Consider the following 17,444-nt stretch of genomic DNA (forward strand, 5'->3'; position numbering starts at 1 on the left):
CAAGCTCTACCGGTTATAGTATCTCGGGAATGATACATTACTGGTACTGAAAGTGAGTTGTGAAGGCAATGGCAATTCAGATGGGTTTTAGATCACAGTGCATTTCTCAGAGAGATGCACCACCATACATACTGTAAGTGCTGTTCAGGGCTTCTGTAAATCTCGGCTAATCAAATAGTTTTTATTAGATGGCAACACTACTTGGTGATTTCATTTCATATGTTTATATGAATATGGGCAGCAGTGCATTATAAGAATATATTTATGCGCCACTGTAATTGGTTTTATAATACGTGATTTAAAAAATGTTCAAATAAGTTGCTGTTTAAGGTATTGTAGATTCTATTCAGAGTAAAAGTGCTTTTCCAGCTTCTTATCCTTCAGTTACTTCTTTCTGATAAATGTGTATTTCACGTAAACTGCTTCGCATGACATTCTGCCATTTTGGTTCATCAAAAGGAAATTAACATATTTTTGTAATCTAGTTCGTAATGTTCTGTTTCAGGTCTGCATCGAGAAAATGCACGACATCCAGCTCGCCCTTGTGATCGCACGGCTCTACGAGTCGGAGTTTGAGGTGTCCTCCACGTACAAGTGCATACTGCAGCGGGAGATACTGGGCTTCAATGCACATGAACGTACATTCATCTCGTCCCGCATGCACCCAGACCCATTCCTGCGCAGCATGGCGAACTGGATACAGGAGGACTACAGCCGGGCTCTGGACACCCTGCTGGAGGTACCAGTCAGGGAGGAAGATGCAGGTGGGGCCTGAGGAATCTCAGTTGGATTGTTACACACGCACACACACAATACATTTCATAATTGTGATATAAAAGTATAGTAATGGTCATTCATAGGAAGGTATTTAAAATCACCATGTAGCTCTACAGTCTTCCCCAATGATCTCTGTATATAAGAGATCTCTGTAATTACAATGATGTATATAAAGAAATATGTCTTCATGAATTTGTTCTATCAAGTAATATTTTTGATTCATATTTTATTAATATTTAATGGTGTTATTGCTTACATGAAAGCTATTCAACATGATTGGACGAGAGGCATCCACACAACATCAGGTGTCTTACTTTCTCTGGACACTACTTTTTCTCTGGCTTTGTGCTTGATTAACTGCTATAATTAGTTCAGAAATCATGTTTGTGAGACCAGTTGGATTATGCTGATCTTTTCCTGTTTTGAGAACAAATATCCCGCAGGAATACCTCACACAATTATTTAGAAAACAAAACATAATGAAAAAGGCACAATAGTATACTTAATACTTATAAATTACCATTATATAATAACAAATATGTAACAAAGAAAAACAATTCACTATTAACAGCACATCCTAAGATTTATCTGTTTCAAGCCAAATACCAGCAATCCACAAGCTGAGAGAGGTGGAAAAGTTACTGCTCCATTCTTATTTTTGGCTCATTCTTACTCGCAGTCTGATCGTGAAAGCAGCAAATTGTGTCCTAAATTTATTAGACTTGTTGAATGAATTGTGATGTACCATTATGCTTCTAATTCTCCTTAATTTATATTGTTTCCAGGTGCTGCTGCAATGTCCGCTTGCTGTAACCCTGTGGTGTTCAACTTCTACACTTATCTACGGACTCATCCTCTCCTCCTCCGCCGATATTTTGCATCCTCTGAGAAATCTTCCGCCAAGATGGGTCTAACTGCCGAGAGCAGCTTTGCAGATACCATTAACTTGGTGGAAAGGCGACTCTTCTTCACTGCCGCACATGCTCACTTTAAAGCTGGATGCCCCATGCTAGCGCTAGAGGTCCTGTCAAAGATGCCAAAAGTAGTCAAAAAGTGTCGGCCTCTGCTTAGCAAGGAGAGCTCCACCCTCTCGACACGTGCGAAAGAAGATTCCTTGTTGACCAACGATATGAAGGTCGAAAAGGCTTCTGACCTTGACTGGTCCAAACCTGTGGTGAATGGTTTTGGATCGGTCCCCGATAGCTTGTCAAATAGTCAGTCGGATTCTGTTCTCAGTCTTGACTGGGGCCAGCCTTCTCTGGTTATTCAGGATGAACCTTTGAGTTTAAAATGGGACAGTGACAAGGAGTCCAACTCGGAGGATGAAGAATGTGGGTTGTCCATGAAAAGCTGTAAAACCGAGAACAACAATTTCCTTAAAGAGACGCCTGAATCTAGTTCTTCTTACACAGACACCTCAAACATAGTTGAAGATGGTGACATCTTAACGCCTTCAGAAGACATTATAGCTGCTCAGTTGAAGTTCAGTGCCTGCCTAAAAATCCTCACCACAGAGCTCCGAACGCTATCCACTGGGTATGAGTTAGATGGTGGTAAACTTAGGTATCAGTTATACCACTGGCTAGAGAGGGAGGTTGTTGCTCTGCAGAAAGCTTGTGGTTACAAACCTGATTTGGAGGACCTCGAGGAGGGAATAGCTGGGAAAGTCAGTGAGATTCCCTCTTCGGGGTTGTCTGCTGAAGACCTCTATAAGCAGCAGAGAGCTGCGCAGCACAAAGAGTATCTGCAGAGGAGGAGACAATGGCTCCTGAAGAACCAGCCCCTCTTCAGGATGTTTCTCAGCTACTGCAGCCTTCACGGGTCACATGGTGGAGGCCTGGCATCAGTTAGGATGGAACTGATTCTTCTTCTGCAGGAGTCTCAACAGGTGATATGAAAAGTTTTGCTAATTTTTAAAAGGATTGGAGAAATTAGTGGGGTTTTTTTTTTCCATTCTGTAGAATTGTACAAAAGTATTTGTTTTACCCTAACAAACTTATTTGATACATTGCATTGTACCAGTCTGTAAGCTGCAATTCAAGATGGGCTCACAGGTACAATCAGCATAAGCAAGATATTGTCTGTCTTTATGGCTGGTTGGGAAAGAATCTCGGAGGTGCACAGTACAGTGTTTACCTTGACTAATACAGAAGCCATAGAATTTTGCTTTTCTTCAGAAAGACATAAGAAGAAATATTTAATACATATTTATTTTAATCTGCCATAATAATGTTATATTGCTCTTGTTGTTGTTTTGCAGATCCTGCTCATAATAAAACTAATTTTTTCTTCTAGGACACGGCAGTACAAGTTACCATCAGCCCAACCCAACACCAAGCGTCAATACCTCTCTTATTAGCATGCACTGCCAGCGCAAAAACTGTGGTTGCCAACCCAATAATATACCTGACAAACCTTACTCATGACATTCTGCACACTATAATTGACCTGGATTCTCCACCACACCCTGACATTATAAACAACAAGGTGAGGCAAGGACGATTTGTTTCAGTTTCGGCGAGTTTTGTTTTATTATTCATAAAAAGTTTTGTTTTTTACCTTTTCGTCCTGAATTTTTTTTTCGGCAACACTATTTCATTGATTTGTATTTTCAGGAACGATTCTCTTAATTTAAGAAAAGACTACTTTAATTAGCAAGGTGCACATGTGCCAAAAGTTCTCAGTTTAAATAACGTATGCATTAATTTGAACTTGAACACTAAGATACTGAATGCAATGGGTGGTACACAACGATAAGTGTTGTATGGAGGGGGCTTTATTTGGGACAGCTCCATGAACTCAAATCAGGTTATATGTGTGTTTAGCACAGACAGACTGATTTAGTTTATATATGCAGTAGAAACTCAAAATATGTATTTGCTGCTTTCACACTACTTAGAACATGGATAGGATCCTTGAATCCTTTATTGGTATTAATGGACACCAAATGAGCACGATGGGCTGAATGCCCTCCTCTCATTTGTAAACTTTCTTACGTTCTTAAGTTCTTAAATGGATAGCTGTAAAATACTATGCCTCATATTAAACAAATTGTTTTTTTACAGATCTATGTCATGCACACCTTGGCAGCTTCACTATCTGCCTGCATCTACCAATGTCTCTGTAATGGACACAGCTATAGGTATTTATGGCCTCTATTCTGATCCTCTCCAGTGTTTATATGCTTCGGTTTTGAGGTCATAGTTTTGAATTTTGTTTTTCACACACATGCGTATTGCGGGTGCAGTGTACTAAAAAGAAATCAACCAAAACGGCACAGGTTTAATATTTTACTAACTGGAATAGGTGTATTTCTTTGAATAAATTAAAACAGTTGATATCTTCAACATTAGGCTGACATAACAGGAGTTAAGTTAACCCGGAAAATGTATATTTGTATTACAGAAAGCAATAAAAATCATTTTGAATACTCAAGAGATTTCTGTTGTAATATATTATTTAAAATTAATATTGTCTGTTTAAGAGCCATCATTGAAAATGATTTTTTACTTGACATAAACAAGCTATACTATAGTATTAATGTCAGTTTACACCGCAAACTATTTATTTTGTAATTTCCTATTTCTGTTTTTCTGATGATCAAAGTTGTTTTTAAATTATTTTTCAGTGCGTCACATGCAAACCAGTTCACAGGAATTGTCTACCAAAGCTTCCTGCTGACACAGCAACATCCAGTGCGAACACTGAGTATGGATGAGGCCGTTACTCCAAATACGTCACCTGCCCAGTGGCCAGGTAACCACATGAACGTGCCTTATATTCTGTTATATATGTTTTTTTTTTTTTGAGATTGTCAAAACCTTATTGATAATTACTGTAAATACTTATTCAGGCTTTATTAAATACACTTCACGTCTATATACCTTCATGTAGTGAAGAGAGTGCTGCAAAGATTTAATTCATTCATTAGAACATTTATGTTATTCAAGACAAAGATGCTGAAACATTACCTCTTTATTGTTACATCAAGGCTTCCTCATTCCTTACTGCAGGACATTAAACACACCAGTATTAACAGGCCAATCGAAACGTTATTTTCTGAAGAACCATTTGTGTTTTGTAGGTATCGGAGCTCTGATCCATCTCCTGAATTCTGCTGGTGAGGAGGACCAGCCCGGGCTGACCGTTTTGCTGTGTGAGATTCTGACCGCTGTGTTTCTGAGTCTCTTTGTTCATGGTCTTGCGACCCATTCCAGCAACGAGCTCTTCCGTATCGTCGCCCATCCGCTCAACAGTAAGATGTGGGCAGCAGTGTTTGGCGGTGGCGCTCGAATCCCCATTGTGGAGAAGCAGAGCCTGGCAAAGCCTTTCTCAGGTTGGTCTACATCCGTACCTAAAACGAGCAGCGGCAGACAAGTGTCGTTTTACACTCTCTACTGCTGTGTTATATTTTATATTATATAAGTGATTTTCTTGTCATTTCTATTGACAATTTTGCAATTAAGAAGTGAAGATGTGTTTGATTTGTTGGATAAATACATTATTTACTTTAGCATGGCCCACTAAGTTATTTTGAATCAATAATTGACTGTAATTGAATAATTGAATACTTTTCCAGTTAGAAATAATGAATATTAAACATATCATTTTCGAACATCCTAGACATTTTCGCAATTCAATTTAAAAACATTTCAAAGAGAACTCTTCTTCCTGGCACATTGCCACTTTTCATCCCTAAACATAACTATAGGTCTACAGTGAATATGTACTTTTCCTTAAAGCATACCCTTTGCTGTTGAAATTAATTCAAAACATCAGCCTACATAAGCTAAATAGAACTGCAGAACATGTTCTCCAATTAATTAGTGAAATATTGTGAAGCTTTTTTTTCAGTGCTTGTTAAGTTTAAAACATAATCGATGACATATACCAAAATATAACACGATTACTCTTAATTAATTAAGTGGATGCTTGTGCTTCTTCACAGATATCACAAGTTTATAGTTGTTTTTTCTCATCCTTAAAGACACAGACTGCACCCTTAAATTAGGGGTGACCCTCCAGGCCTGAGAGGCTGCAGTGACTTCAGGTTTTCATTCCACCACCTCTCTTTTAACGGCATCAAATCATTATTTTCTTATTGGACCAGCTGTACTATTTTCCCTATTCCTTAAGGCGCTGATTATTTAAAAAGATCTACAAAAAACTGCTCACTTGCAGCCTTCCAGGACAAGGGTTAAGCATCTGTGATTTAAACAGCTTAAACACTGCAAGATGTAAAAGTAACAACTTGTAGTGAACATTGAAGTGTTTTTTTTATGATTTATTTATATACATGCATTGTAATCACTAAATTGTTATTAATCCATTCCATGAAAATGAGGGTAGAATACTTTTCTTTTCTTGTCCCATTTCCATGTTTTATGTCACGTTTTATATCATTGTGTGACTATAATGTGATGCACAGTGGTAGAGAGATTGTGTCCTGGATTATTTTAAGGATTTATCTTCTGTTTTGGCAGGAAGGCAGTTTCCTATCCCTAGCCCTCAGCAGGTAGTAGTGTTCTCCATGGAGTGTGTGGGGTTTTCCAAAGCCCTGACAGCCATCAGTACTCATAGTGCTACAAGTCCTGCAGGCAAGACAGTAGATCATAGTTAGGTCTTTGCCATTGTGTGTGTGTGTGTGTGTGTGCTGTGTGCAGTCAGAGGACAGCCCGAGACAACCATCGTTGTAGATGGTGCTGGCAGTATGATTAGAAACCATTTTGTTTACTGAAGGCTGTTCATCCAGTGTTGTGTGCATCATCACTTTGTCTTTCAAAGTAGAGGATTTCCCTGTGCTTCTGCCAAATGTTGAAGTTTGTTCATATTCACACATCATTCTTATTAGGGAATTGGATGATTTAAACATTTTGAAAGTTTGATTCTGATTTTTTTCCCCTTTTTTTTCCGTATTCAAATCCCTAAATCAGACGTGATGTGCACTGTTTACAAATGATTAAAAAAATAACATTAGGCCTGCATAGGATTTATTGTTTTGTCCTTAAAAAACTAAATTTCAGTTTGTCACTTTCTGGCTGTTATGAATTTTGGCCACTTATTAAACTATAATTGAAAGGCACGTTTGGTCACAAATAATGAATACAGTTTGTAATTTGGTCAGTCATGATATTGATCAATTTGGAATACTGTGCATCTTGATGTACCTCCAGAATCTGCATCTGCCAGGAAACAACAAAACTTACTGTGTCCGACGTAACAAACATTCATGTTTTTCAGCTTAAGTATGTATAATTTCTGTTTTATCAGATACATACTGGTTGAACAATAAGCAATGAAATTGGTATGGAGAATGTCAGTGCTGAATTGACGATGTAAAGCTAGGCGATAGTCTGTTTGACCACTGTATATAGGCCAAATGTCTGATTTGGAGGAGATAATTTGTTTTCTGACATAATTACTTTTTACAGTATTTTAATAAAGTTCTCCAAACTGTTTATATCGCAGAGAAATCCTTCCTTTTCTTCCCAATGACCTGTTTATGGAAAAAAGCATGTTTTACTCTATTGTAGTGGTGAATTATATAATATGAAAACTTGTAAATATGAAAGATGAATAGTTACCACACACTCAAGAATACTTTCTATATTTTAATGTAGTTTTGTTGAAATTAGAGAAAGTATATCTTCTAACTGCAGAGATCGGACAAGTACGGGTACAGTTAAATGACAAGCACGTGACCGCAGACTAAGAACAGGGACACCTCAGAGGTACACACAGGGACATGACCTTTATCATACCTGATGGGCCTTATTATGGTGCACATGCTTGGATGATTATAATGTTGGGACACCCTAGCACCAGGAACAAATTCCACAGACCAGGACTAATGATTTAATTCATACCGCATGTTTCTAGATTATGTAAGGCAATAAATGACACCACTAAGGATTAGCCTACCTCTATATATCTTGGGACTTGTGTAAATCTGAAATGTGTATTTATCTACTTAGTCTCTGCTTGTGGTAATTTCACAGTATATATTTCCAAAATCCCTCTATTCTAGTAAGGTAAAAGGTGGAAAGGATTTCTGAGTGTGTGCATACAAAATATATGAACAATAAAATACACACAATCCTAGATCGTTTAGTATCATAAAAAAGTCAATGCTCCAAATTCACAAGACTTTAATCATTAGATTTTATTTTTCTTGTTTGTCCCCGTAGCTTTGCTCTTGTGTCTTGCTGCATGCTTCTTTTTAGCATGCTTTTAAAGTGTGCTTTTTAAAAGTGATTATTTGTAAATCCAGACAGCATTTGTTTACATTAAACTTCAACTCGCATATCCTGTTTTATCTTTGACCGTTTTGTTCCAAAGGAAAGGATTGGTAAAGCATAAGGATTTTCAATTTTTCTTGTAATGAACTGTATTATAAACAAACACAAAGTTTTGCATCATTACTAAATTCGATCTATATCAATCTGTCTACTGTTGACAAGTATGTTTTCTGATGTTGGTACCGCTTGACACAAATTCAGCATTAGTCCACACTTTTAATTTCCCTAGAAATGTGCAATACAAAGTCAAAGCAGTAAAGGTTAGTTGAAGACTGTGGTGAAATATTAAGTAGAAAATGTCATCTCATGGGCCCTGACTACAGAAGAATATTATTACATACTGCCAGTCAGATTCTTCAAACTGGACTCCTGGAATAGAAACCTACTGCTGCAGGCTTATAAGTGGCAGTTAGATATAAAGGTGTTGAATGTCTCCCTTCCTCACACCATCTATTAGAAGCTGAGGTTAGATCTGTAAAGAACATTCGTCTCTATTACTAAATCTCTATCGTATCAGTATTCTGTGGGGTTCTAGGTCCATTTGTTCCACAAAATACTCCCAACTACAGTCATTTTTGTCAACCTGAATAAATTCCATCTATTAGTTGATTTGTGAGGATTCTATAAATATCTAAGGTGCTAATTCCTTGCCATTATGTTAAGGCAAGCACAGAAGAAGTGCTCTAGGATACTGTTCAAGGTTTAATTATATTATGCTTTAAGCACTATCACAATCATTGTCTGCTAGCCTGTGATTTAACCTGAGGAAGATATTACTGTGGATAGAAAACCTTTTTCTATTTTTAACACAAAGTCTGGTGCCAAAGTGTTACATTTATAAATGTGCGGTAGGATTTGGAACCATTCAAACATGTACACTTCCAGTATGCAAAACTACTATTATTTTCAATAGTATAATGCATGACATTAATGAGGCGCATTAGTCACTGTCTTACACCATTTGCATTGAAAAACCAAAATAATTTCCCACATTTTGACATGCAATGGAATATTATCTGGATTTACAGAAATCTGTCCACTATTCTTGTCTGTAAATCCTTTCTTTTCACACTTGCTTTCTTACCTTCCTGTTACCTGTAAAGAAGAAGTAGACAGTGAAGTTGACTGGGATCTGTCTCAGGCTGATATAGCACAGGGTATTGGAGATGCTGGTGAGTAGGATGCTGGGAGTCACGTTTTTATTCAAAACAAACCTGGCAAGGGAGATTACTAATCTTCATTTTCTTTCCTTTTAACAAATAAACATAAGAACCACAATTTAGGGACATCATGTATTGAATTTGTGAAACATAATGAAGCATTAATTCTACTTTGATAAAATAGTTTTTAATGGGTATTCCTTTCTTGATGAAGGCAATTAAGTTACTTGATTAAATATAGTCATTCAAGTTTGAGCTTTTTCCAATGACTTTTTTTAATGTAATTTATGTAATTGTATTGGTTTTGCTGCCATGAGCAGTTAACAGAACCTAAAAGTTTATTTGCCTTTTATGTATAGAAACCTAATTTATTTTATGTCTAAATTTTTTTTTTATTAAGTATTTGAAGTTGAAGGGGTGATATATTTTGAGCAAAAGTGTAGATATATTTTACTTTAAAACATTAATAAACAGTCTTCTAAAGCTTTAAGGCATCATTATGTAAATTGCAGTAGTTATTGCATTATATTTCTTAGTTTATTTTTGGATGCTTATATAGAGGGAAGGAACATTAAACAAGCAAAATACTATTTACATTTCCATCAGTTTTCCCACTTTTTTGTTGATTTGCTTTTTTATTTTTGAGTTGCATGTGCATGTTGGTTTAAATGTTTGTGTGTACAGTTAGTCTTTCCTTCATGCAAAATGCTAATAACTTAAGGAACAACAAAAAATAATGTAAAAATAGGCTTTAAAGCGCATTTGCTGTAAAAGACTACCCAGAAATGTCTCTCAGGGAAACAGATATTGCATCTGAAAATTCCATAATTGTGTGGTTTATAACCAAGATGGTTTAATGGTATAATAAGTAGTATATCCCTTGAGGCTTTATTTTAACTGAATTAGTACATTTTATATATTAATATAATTTGTACAAATATATTTTTACTTCAAATAGACTAAAAGCTAGATGGATGGAGCACTGTGCTGATTACAGGAAATTAGTGATTATTGCAGCACATTAAATCGCCTTTTCAGGCAGATTTTTTGATTGATGTATAACCATTGATCAGGTTCTTTAGGGAGGTACAAAAACCACCCATCTTCATTCACTTCCTCATAAATAAACCGGAAACAATGTTTCACTGGAGAGAATTTATATTTCTCTTTTTTTGTGTGTTTATTTTCATTTTTTACAGTTTTCCCTGTTCAAATGAAAATAAAACAATAGACATTTGTATTGCTTTTAGTTTGCACCATAAACCTATTCATTAGAATCGTGTATATGTGTGAGTATACTGTATTTGTGTTTATATACACTTGGATTCGAAGGTATTCAATTTTTTATTAGAAAAAAAAAATGGTGAATCATTTAGTTTAATCATTCTTGTTCATTAAATAATAGCAGTGATCTATTCACACTTTGTCAAACACAGATTGTCTAGAGAAAACTGTAAAAACTATAGAAATGAATAGTGTGAGTCAAATGTTTACACAAGCACCATGTGTAAACTTTTTACAAACATGGATTCTTTACAGTTTTCTCAGAATCTACCTGAAGAAATAAATGAATCAGAGGTGTAAACAAAAATTCAGGAGAGGGGTGTGATCCCATTCCTGCCCCACCCCACTTATAAGTATGGGGCTTGAACACTACTTTCCCAGCATTCATTGCTTCGCATCCCTCTATCCACCCCAAACATGACCATTTCTGGAACTCCCTGGCTTCCACACTGTAGGGCTCTCACTCCCTCATTGTCTTATCAGGGTGTGGCCAATGCTCCTGAAACCACATCCATGTGCTAATAAAATCATATTATTTCATGATACTTTTTTTCATATTTCGTTATTTCATTTGAATGTGCTTTGCTGTCGTTGTAGTCACTGCTCACGGTGATGGGCAAGACAGGAATCGCAAAAACTTCAAGTTCCTGTCAACCAAGGGCAGCAGCAGGGAGAGTCTGCAGAGCCCCACCTCTCCTGTTGTCGATCAGGAAATGCCTGTTTTCAAAGAGAAATTTGTCCCTCCCGAGCTTAGCATCTGGGACTACTTCATTGCAAAGGTATTGATGGATTCAATCTCTGAATTTGCTTTTTGGTTCTGTTGTTTTCCTGTAAGAGTGTTTCTCAGTGACTGTGTAGTAAAGGCAGATCCAGCACGGTGCGTTGACCCCTTCACTGAGTTTTCTCCAGTCACAAAACTAACTCCCCTGTGATCAACTGTCATCGTGAAAAATCTAACCAAGGCCCAGCATAATGTTTTTTAGGTACAGATTGCGTTAAGATTCCTACCTAATTAAAAGCAAATAAATAAAGTTCTGTTAAAGAATGGAATTTATTTTTCATGACCATTTCTCAGACTGGTTTAAATCCTTGCTTGTAGAGCTTCGTGATATTTACTGAATGGATGCTATTCATTGCAAGTTATGCTTTTTATGTATTAAATAAAAAAACGTAATCAAAAAAAATATAACTGCACTGTGTTATAGGAGAGATTATGATTACAGTCTAAGCAATACGATACAAGCAGTAACACAAACAGGATGTAATAGTGGAGTTATTTGTCTGTCAATATCGACTCTCAGAACTGACGTTTATCGGGTGATTCTTCTGTTTCTCTGCTAGCCCTTCCTCCCGCCGTCTGAGAGCCGAGTGGAATACGACTCGGAGGAAAGCCAGGGCAGCGATGAGGAGGAGGAGGAGGACGACGTTTATGCCTCAGACACCCAGCTGCAGGAGCATTCAAATCCCAACTCCTACAGGTACCTGGGCGTGGGTAATAGGGAGCTGCAGTCTGTCGGGTTATTACTCAATGAACTGCTATATCTGTTTAAACAGAAGATTGGGGCAAATTATATTTAAGAACAGTATGAAAACAGAAAGAAGGGAAAAAATAGGGAAAATACTACATTCGAAAATCTGACCAAAGTAAGTTTTAATCAGGGATATGAATGAAGGTATGAATGCTGTAAGCATTCAATGTAGGTTATGTTGAGAGAATATTTTGAGTAATTTTCACTACAATGAAGGGTTGTTGTTTTTTTTTACTGAAAACTGAATGATGTGTTTATTTATCTGAGCCTAGCTTGACATTGTGATATTGGTAAGGAATGCCGTTAGGACTTAGTTTGAAATGTTTATGTTGGCTAGGGTTGGGGTTCAGTCTGCTGTTCATGCTTGATGGCACAGCGCATTGGTTTTGTGACACTGTTATAAATGATCACAGTGCAGTCTTGCCTTTTGAAGATTGATGCATGTGTGCAAAATCTTATGTTACATGAAATTGTTTTTCAGGTTTACCTATATATAGATGAATCATGTTATGATATCTTTCTCTTTCAGTTGGTCTCTGATGCGATTGGCTATGGTGCAAATGGTTCTTTCCAACCTGAAATCTTTCTTCCCAATGGCAGGACATGATCTCTCGGGTAAATCGCTACAATTGCTTTTAGTTTTAAATCCCCTTGATTTTCATAATATAACTTCTATTTTCTACAGAAATAACTACATCTTAACTATACAATATACACTCACCTAAAGGATTAATAGGAACACCTGTTCAATTTCTCATTAATGCAATTATCTAACCAACCAATCACATGGCAGTTGCTTCAATGCATTTAGGGGTGTGGTCCTGGTCAAGACAATCTCCTGAACTCCAAACTGAATGTCTGAATGGGAAAGAAAGGTGATTTAAGCAATTTTGAGCGTGGCATGGTTGTTGGTGCCAGACGGGCCGGTCTGAGTATTTCACAATCTGCTCAGTTACTGGGATTTTCACGCACAACCATTTCTAGGGTTTACAAAGAATGGTGTGAAAAGGGAAAAACATCTAGTATGCGGCAGTCCTGTGGGCGAAAATGCCTTGTTGATGCTAGAGGTCAGAGGAGAATGGGCCGACTGATTCAAGCTGATAGAAGAGCAACTTTGACTGAAATAACCACTCGTTACAACCGAGGTATGCAGCAAAGCATTTGTGAAGCCACAACACGTACAACCTTGAGGCGGATGGACTACAACAGCAGAAGACCCCACCGGGTACCACTCATCTCCACTACAAATAGGAAAAAGAGGCTACAATTTGCACAAGCTCACCAAAATTGGACAGTTGACAGGAAGACAGGAAAAATGTTGCCTGGTCTGATGAGTCTCGATTTCTGTTGAGACATTCAGATGGTAGAGTCAGAATTTGGCGTAAACAGAATGAGAACATGGATCCATCATGCCTTGTTACCACTGTGCAGGCTGGTGGTGTAATGGTGTGGGGGATGTTTTCTTGGCACACTTTAGGCCCCTTAGTGCCAATTGGGCATCGTTTAAATGCCACGGCCTACCTGAGCATTGTTTCTGACCATGTCCATCCCTTTATGACCACCATGTACCCATCCTCTGATGGCTACTTCCAGCAGGATAATGCACCATGTCACAAAGGTCGAATCATTTCAAATTGGTTTCTTGAACATGACAATGAGTTCACTGTACTAAACTGGCCCCCACAGTCACCAGATCTCAACCCAATAGAGCATCTTTGGGATGTGGTGGAACGGGAGCTTCGTGCCCTGGATGTGCATCCCACAAATCTCCATCAACTGCAAGATGCTATCCTATCAATATGGGCCAACATTTCTAAAGAATGCTTTCAGCACCACGTCAATGCCACGTAGAATTAAGGCAGTTCTGAAGGCGAAAGGGGGTCAAACACAGTATTAGTATGGTGTTCCTAATAATCCTTTAGGTGAGTGTATATGTGTGTTTATATGTGCTATGTTTTCCCCCCCCCATTGTTTTCTGTGTTCCTCTGGCCCCATGACAAATAAGCAGAGTTTTAAAAGTTACCATATTATAACAATGAGTTCTTCTGTAGGAAAAGGTTTTTAAGAAGACTACACTTACCTGTTTTATGTACTGTAACTCCTGATTTTGACTTAACTGAATAAAGAAATTATCCACAGTGGGATTGATCTGCTATTGTACCATTACTTTACCTACATTGCTTCAGTAAACACCCAGCTGTATAAATGGGTAATTATGAATGAGAGAGCATATAATACTGGTAACCTAACTATTTGTGCATCGATTTCTGTGTAAATCCTGAGTAACTTCATTGGTATATATCAAGGAAAGTAATATGCCACTAACACCACTTAAAAATAAAAAAATAAAATGCATAGTTCAAACAGCAATATCAGCTTGCTGAAGGGGGGAAATTGATCAAGGCATCTTCAAGTCCCGAGGGTCTGCAGTCATGAAATGTTGTTTCTGCCTGTACTTCATAATTCTTCAAAACTCGGGGCTATTTTTTCCATCCTAGAATAACATGGATACTGTAATTAATGTTAGTGCCTTAAAGTAGAAATTATCCAGTAAATCAATGGAAGAAAGAGAAATTGGGGCATCAGACAGCAGAGACGCTTCTTTCCATCTTTTTTTTTTTTTTTTTTTTTTTTTTTTTTAAAGGTATGGTGTAAGTAAGGCCATTTCCTTCTGTGACTGATTTGCAGAACTTGGAAATTATACTTATACCATTAAAAAAAAAGTGATGTCTGGTGGGGTTGTGATCCCTGACTGTCGGTTTAATGTGTTTCATGTCCACCAGAGCTGCCAGTTGGATCCCCACTTTGCCATGCAGTCCTGAAGACCCTGCAGAGGTGGGAGCAGGTGCTGCTCAGAAGGATGGAGATTTTCGGGGGTCCCCCTACCAAGTTCATCTCCACACACACTGGAGATGACCTCCCCGCAGCAGGGCCAGCCATTCTCCGGCACAAAGCACTTTTAGAGCCAACTAACACCCCGTTCCGGTTGGTGCCTAAGTATTATACTTTTGCTTATCTTATTTCATTTTTTTTTTTAATGCATTGTTGGTTTAACGCCAATCTATGTGGGTTGCCTCCCTGCAACATAAAATCTGTTGTTGTCTATTAACAGTGTAAGTAATCCTTAGGGTTTTATGTTAGGGAGTTGTGGGCACTAACCCCAAAACAGCATTGTTCATTTTGTACCTAAATACCTGGGGTGCCCTGGGCAGTGCCTAAAGTACAGCTTGCTCGCAATAAAACGGCTCATAGGTTCTCATATTAAGTTCTAGTATGTGATAGGAAAAGGAAACAAATATCTATCACTTTGAAATACTTGCTTAATATATAATTAAAACTGCTAATAATTTAGGGATTTGCATCCCTCTGAAAATGTTTGCAAATTAGATGCGAAAATAACAGCATTGCATAACACTCCCGCTTGTTTTGCCTAATAAAGTTATCTCCAGGGTAAAACATACATGTAGATCTAAGCAACATTTCCACTGGAAAGAGATTTAGATTAGGTCCTTTATAACCAGTGAAATTAATACATGTGTGCAGAACATTGATGAAACAACATCAGTCATTTTATAAAATCTAATGCTTTTTTATAGGTTATGAGGTTAACAATAAATTAACATGCCTGTTTCCTTCGTTACCCTCTTTAGCAGTCTGCATGGATTGTTCTGCTTATAAATAATTTGGGTTTAGATAACCTTAATGCTATGTACATGACCAGTCTATGCAATTTTACTTTAAATTAAAAAATAGATTGCATGCATCCAAACCGACCTACATAATTAAATTGGTATTACATTGTTAAAAAACAAGGATGTATAGAATACAGCACCACACTTCTTAATTCTCATTGTCTAATTCAGGTAAATGTTTAATTTCAAAGTCATGGGCCTAATGCCATTACACTGAAGAGGCCAGCTTGTGTTTCAGCAGTAGATGAGGCTTCTGGGATGCTGTCTATCGAATGTCTCTCACAGCACTAAGTACAGGCACTCCCATTGTATCATGGTTTAAAGAATTAAGAATTAGATAATGAACAGAGCGAATCTTCAGGGAACACCTGTTCAGTTTGAATGCAAGCCAACATCTTGAAAGTGATGTATATATTCATGTATTTTCATGTATAAGTTTAAAACCTGTGAGGTCATGAACTATGAAAGGCAATATTGCATTGTGTATGGTCAACTTTTAGTGAAAACCTGGTTAAATGGTAATGTTCCCCAGCAGTGTAATTGTAGTCATCTTCATATTAATAAAGGGAAGTTTAGAAGAAAGAATAATAAAAAGCTTGATTGCAGATCCAGCCATCACTCTGCGCTTCCCGTGAAGAGATTGTGGCAGTACCTGGTGAAACAAGATGAAGTGCAGGAGACTTTCATTCGCAACATTTTCACAAAGAAAAGGGGTCAAAATGAGGTACACATCCTAAACTCTTATTTCTGTATGTGTATAATGATGAACTTTGTTTTGTTCTAATGCTATCTGTCAGACATTTTGCATGAACTTAAAGCTTTTTCTTTTATATAATGCCATTCTTTGTATTATAACACTTAATTGCTGTTCTCTTCCTGTGATTTCAGTGATTTTGCTTGTTTTCTTCTGGACATAATTGATGTGAACCTTAAACAACTTTTCTGTTTTACATCTGTTTTTTTACACACTAATTATTATTCTTTTGTTTGATTTTGTTTGATTCTTAACAAACTTTGTAGACTTTCTTAGAATTTTCTATTTGCTTTGCATGTTTCATCTCATTCTTTTGTCTGATATCTTGTGGCTACTCCAATGATTAAGTCGATAGAAGACTTCAATGAGAATGTCAAAAATACTGTGATGGAGGAACCTAGCATCAATAAGGTACAACCTGCTAATAACTTGATAAGAATGAGAAGAAAAAATCCAATAAATCTATACAAGTTAAACCCAGTTTTAGTTAATCTGAACGACTGCATCTTTCATTCTGGAAATTGCTGTAACATGCAAATAATGCACTACTATCTTTGCAGTTGATTTTATACACTCACCTAAAGGATTATTAGGAACACCTGTTCAATTTCTCATTAATGCAATTATCTAACCAACCAATCACATGGCAGTTGCTTCAATGCATTTAGGGGTGTGGTCCTGGTCAAGACAATCTCCTGAACTCCAAACTGAATGTCTGAATGGGAAAGAAAGGTGATTTAAGCAATTTTGAGCGTGGCATGGTTGTTGGTGCCAGACGGGCCGGTCTGAGTATTTCACAATCTGCTCAGTTACTGGGATTTTCACGCACAACCATTTCTAGGGTTTACAAAGAATGGTATGAAAAGGGAAAAACATCCAGTATGCGGCAGTCCTGTGGGCGAAAATGCCTTGTTGATGCTAGAGGTCAGAGGAGAATGGGCCGACTGATT

At 37.3% G+C, this 17,444-nt stretch overlaps 1 protein-coding gene across 4 annotated transcripts in view; it reads left to right on the forward strand.

Moving 5' to 3' along the window:
- Window positions 1-17,444, forward strand: part of dmxl1 (Dmx like 1) — a 62,868-nt gene that overhangs the window by 35,605 nt on the left and 9,819 nt on the right. For 2 of the 4 annotated variants that reach the window (XM_066711307.1, XM_066711309.1), the window contains exons 24-36: window positions 506-764; window positions 1,563-2,665; window positions 3,073-3,264; window positions 3,843-3,919; window positions 4,406-4,533; window positions 4,862-5,113; window positions 9,179-9,247; window positions 11,117-11,298; window positions 11,861-11,997; window positions 12,578-12,663; window positions 14,832-15,033; window positions 16,347-16,464; window positions 16,843-16,905. In XM_066711307.1, the coding sequence (XP_066567404.1) occupies window positions 506-764; window positions 1,563-2,665; window positions 3,073-3,264; window positions 3,843-3,919; window positions 4,406-4,533; window positions 4,862-5,113; window positions 9,179-9,247; window positions 11,117-11,298; window positions 11,861-11,997; window positions 12,578-12,663; window positions 14,832-15,033; window positions 16,347-16,464; window positions 16,843-16,905 (2,868 nt within the window). The remainder of the gene's footprint in view (window positions 1-505; window positions 765-1,562; window positions 2,666-3,072; window positions 3,265-3,842; window positions 3,920-4,405; window positions 4,534-4,861; window positions 5,114-9,178; window positions 9,248-11,116; window positions 11,299-11,860; window positions 11,998-12,577; window positions 12,664-14,831; window positions 15,034-16,346; window positions 16,465-16,842; window positions 16,906-17,444) is intronic. The other 2 variants (XM_066711310.1, XM_066711311.1) reach the window with 2 other exon arrangements.

This window comes from Amia ocellicauda, chromosome 8 (genome assembly GCF_036373705.1).
Source record: "Amia ocellicauda isolate fAmiCal2 chromosome 8, fAmiCal2.hap1, whole genome shotgun sequence".
Classification (NCBI taxonomy): domain Eukaryota; kingdom Metazoa; phylum Chordata; class Actinopteri; order Amiiformes; family Amiidae; genus Amia; species Amia ocellicauda.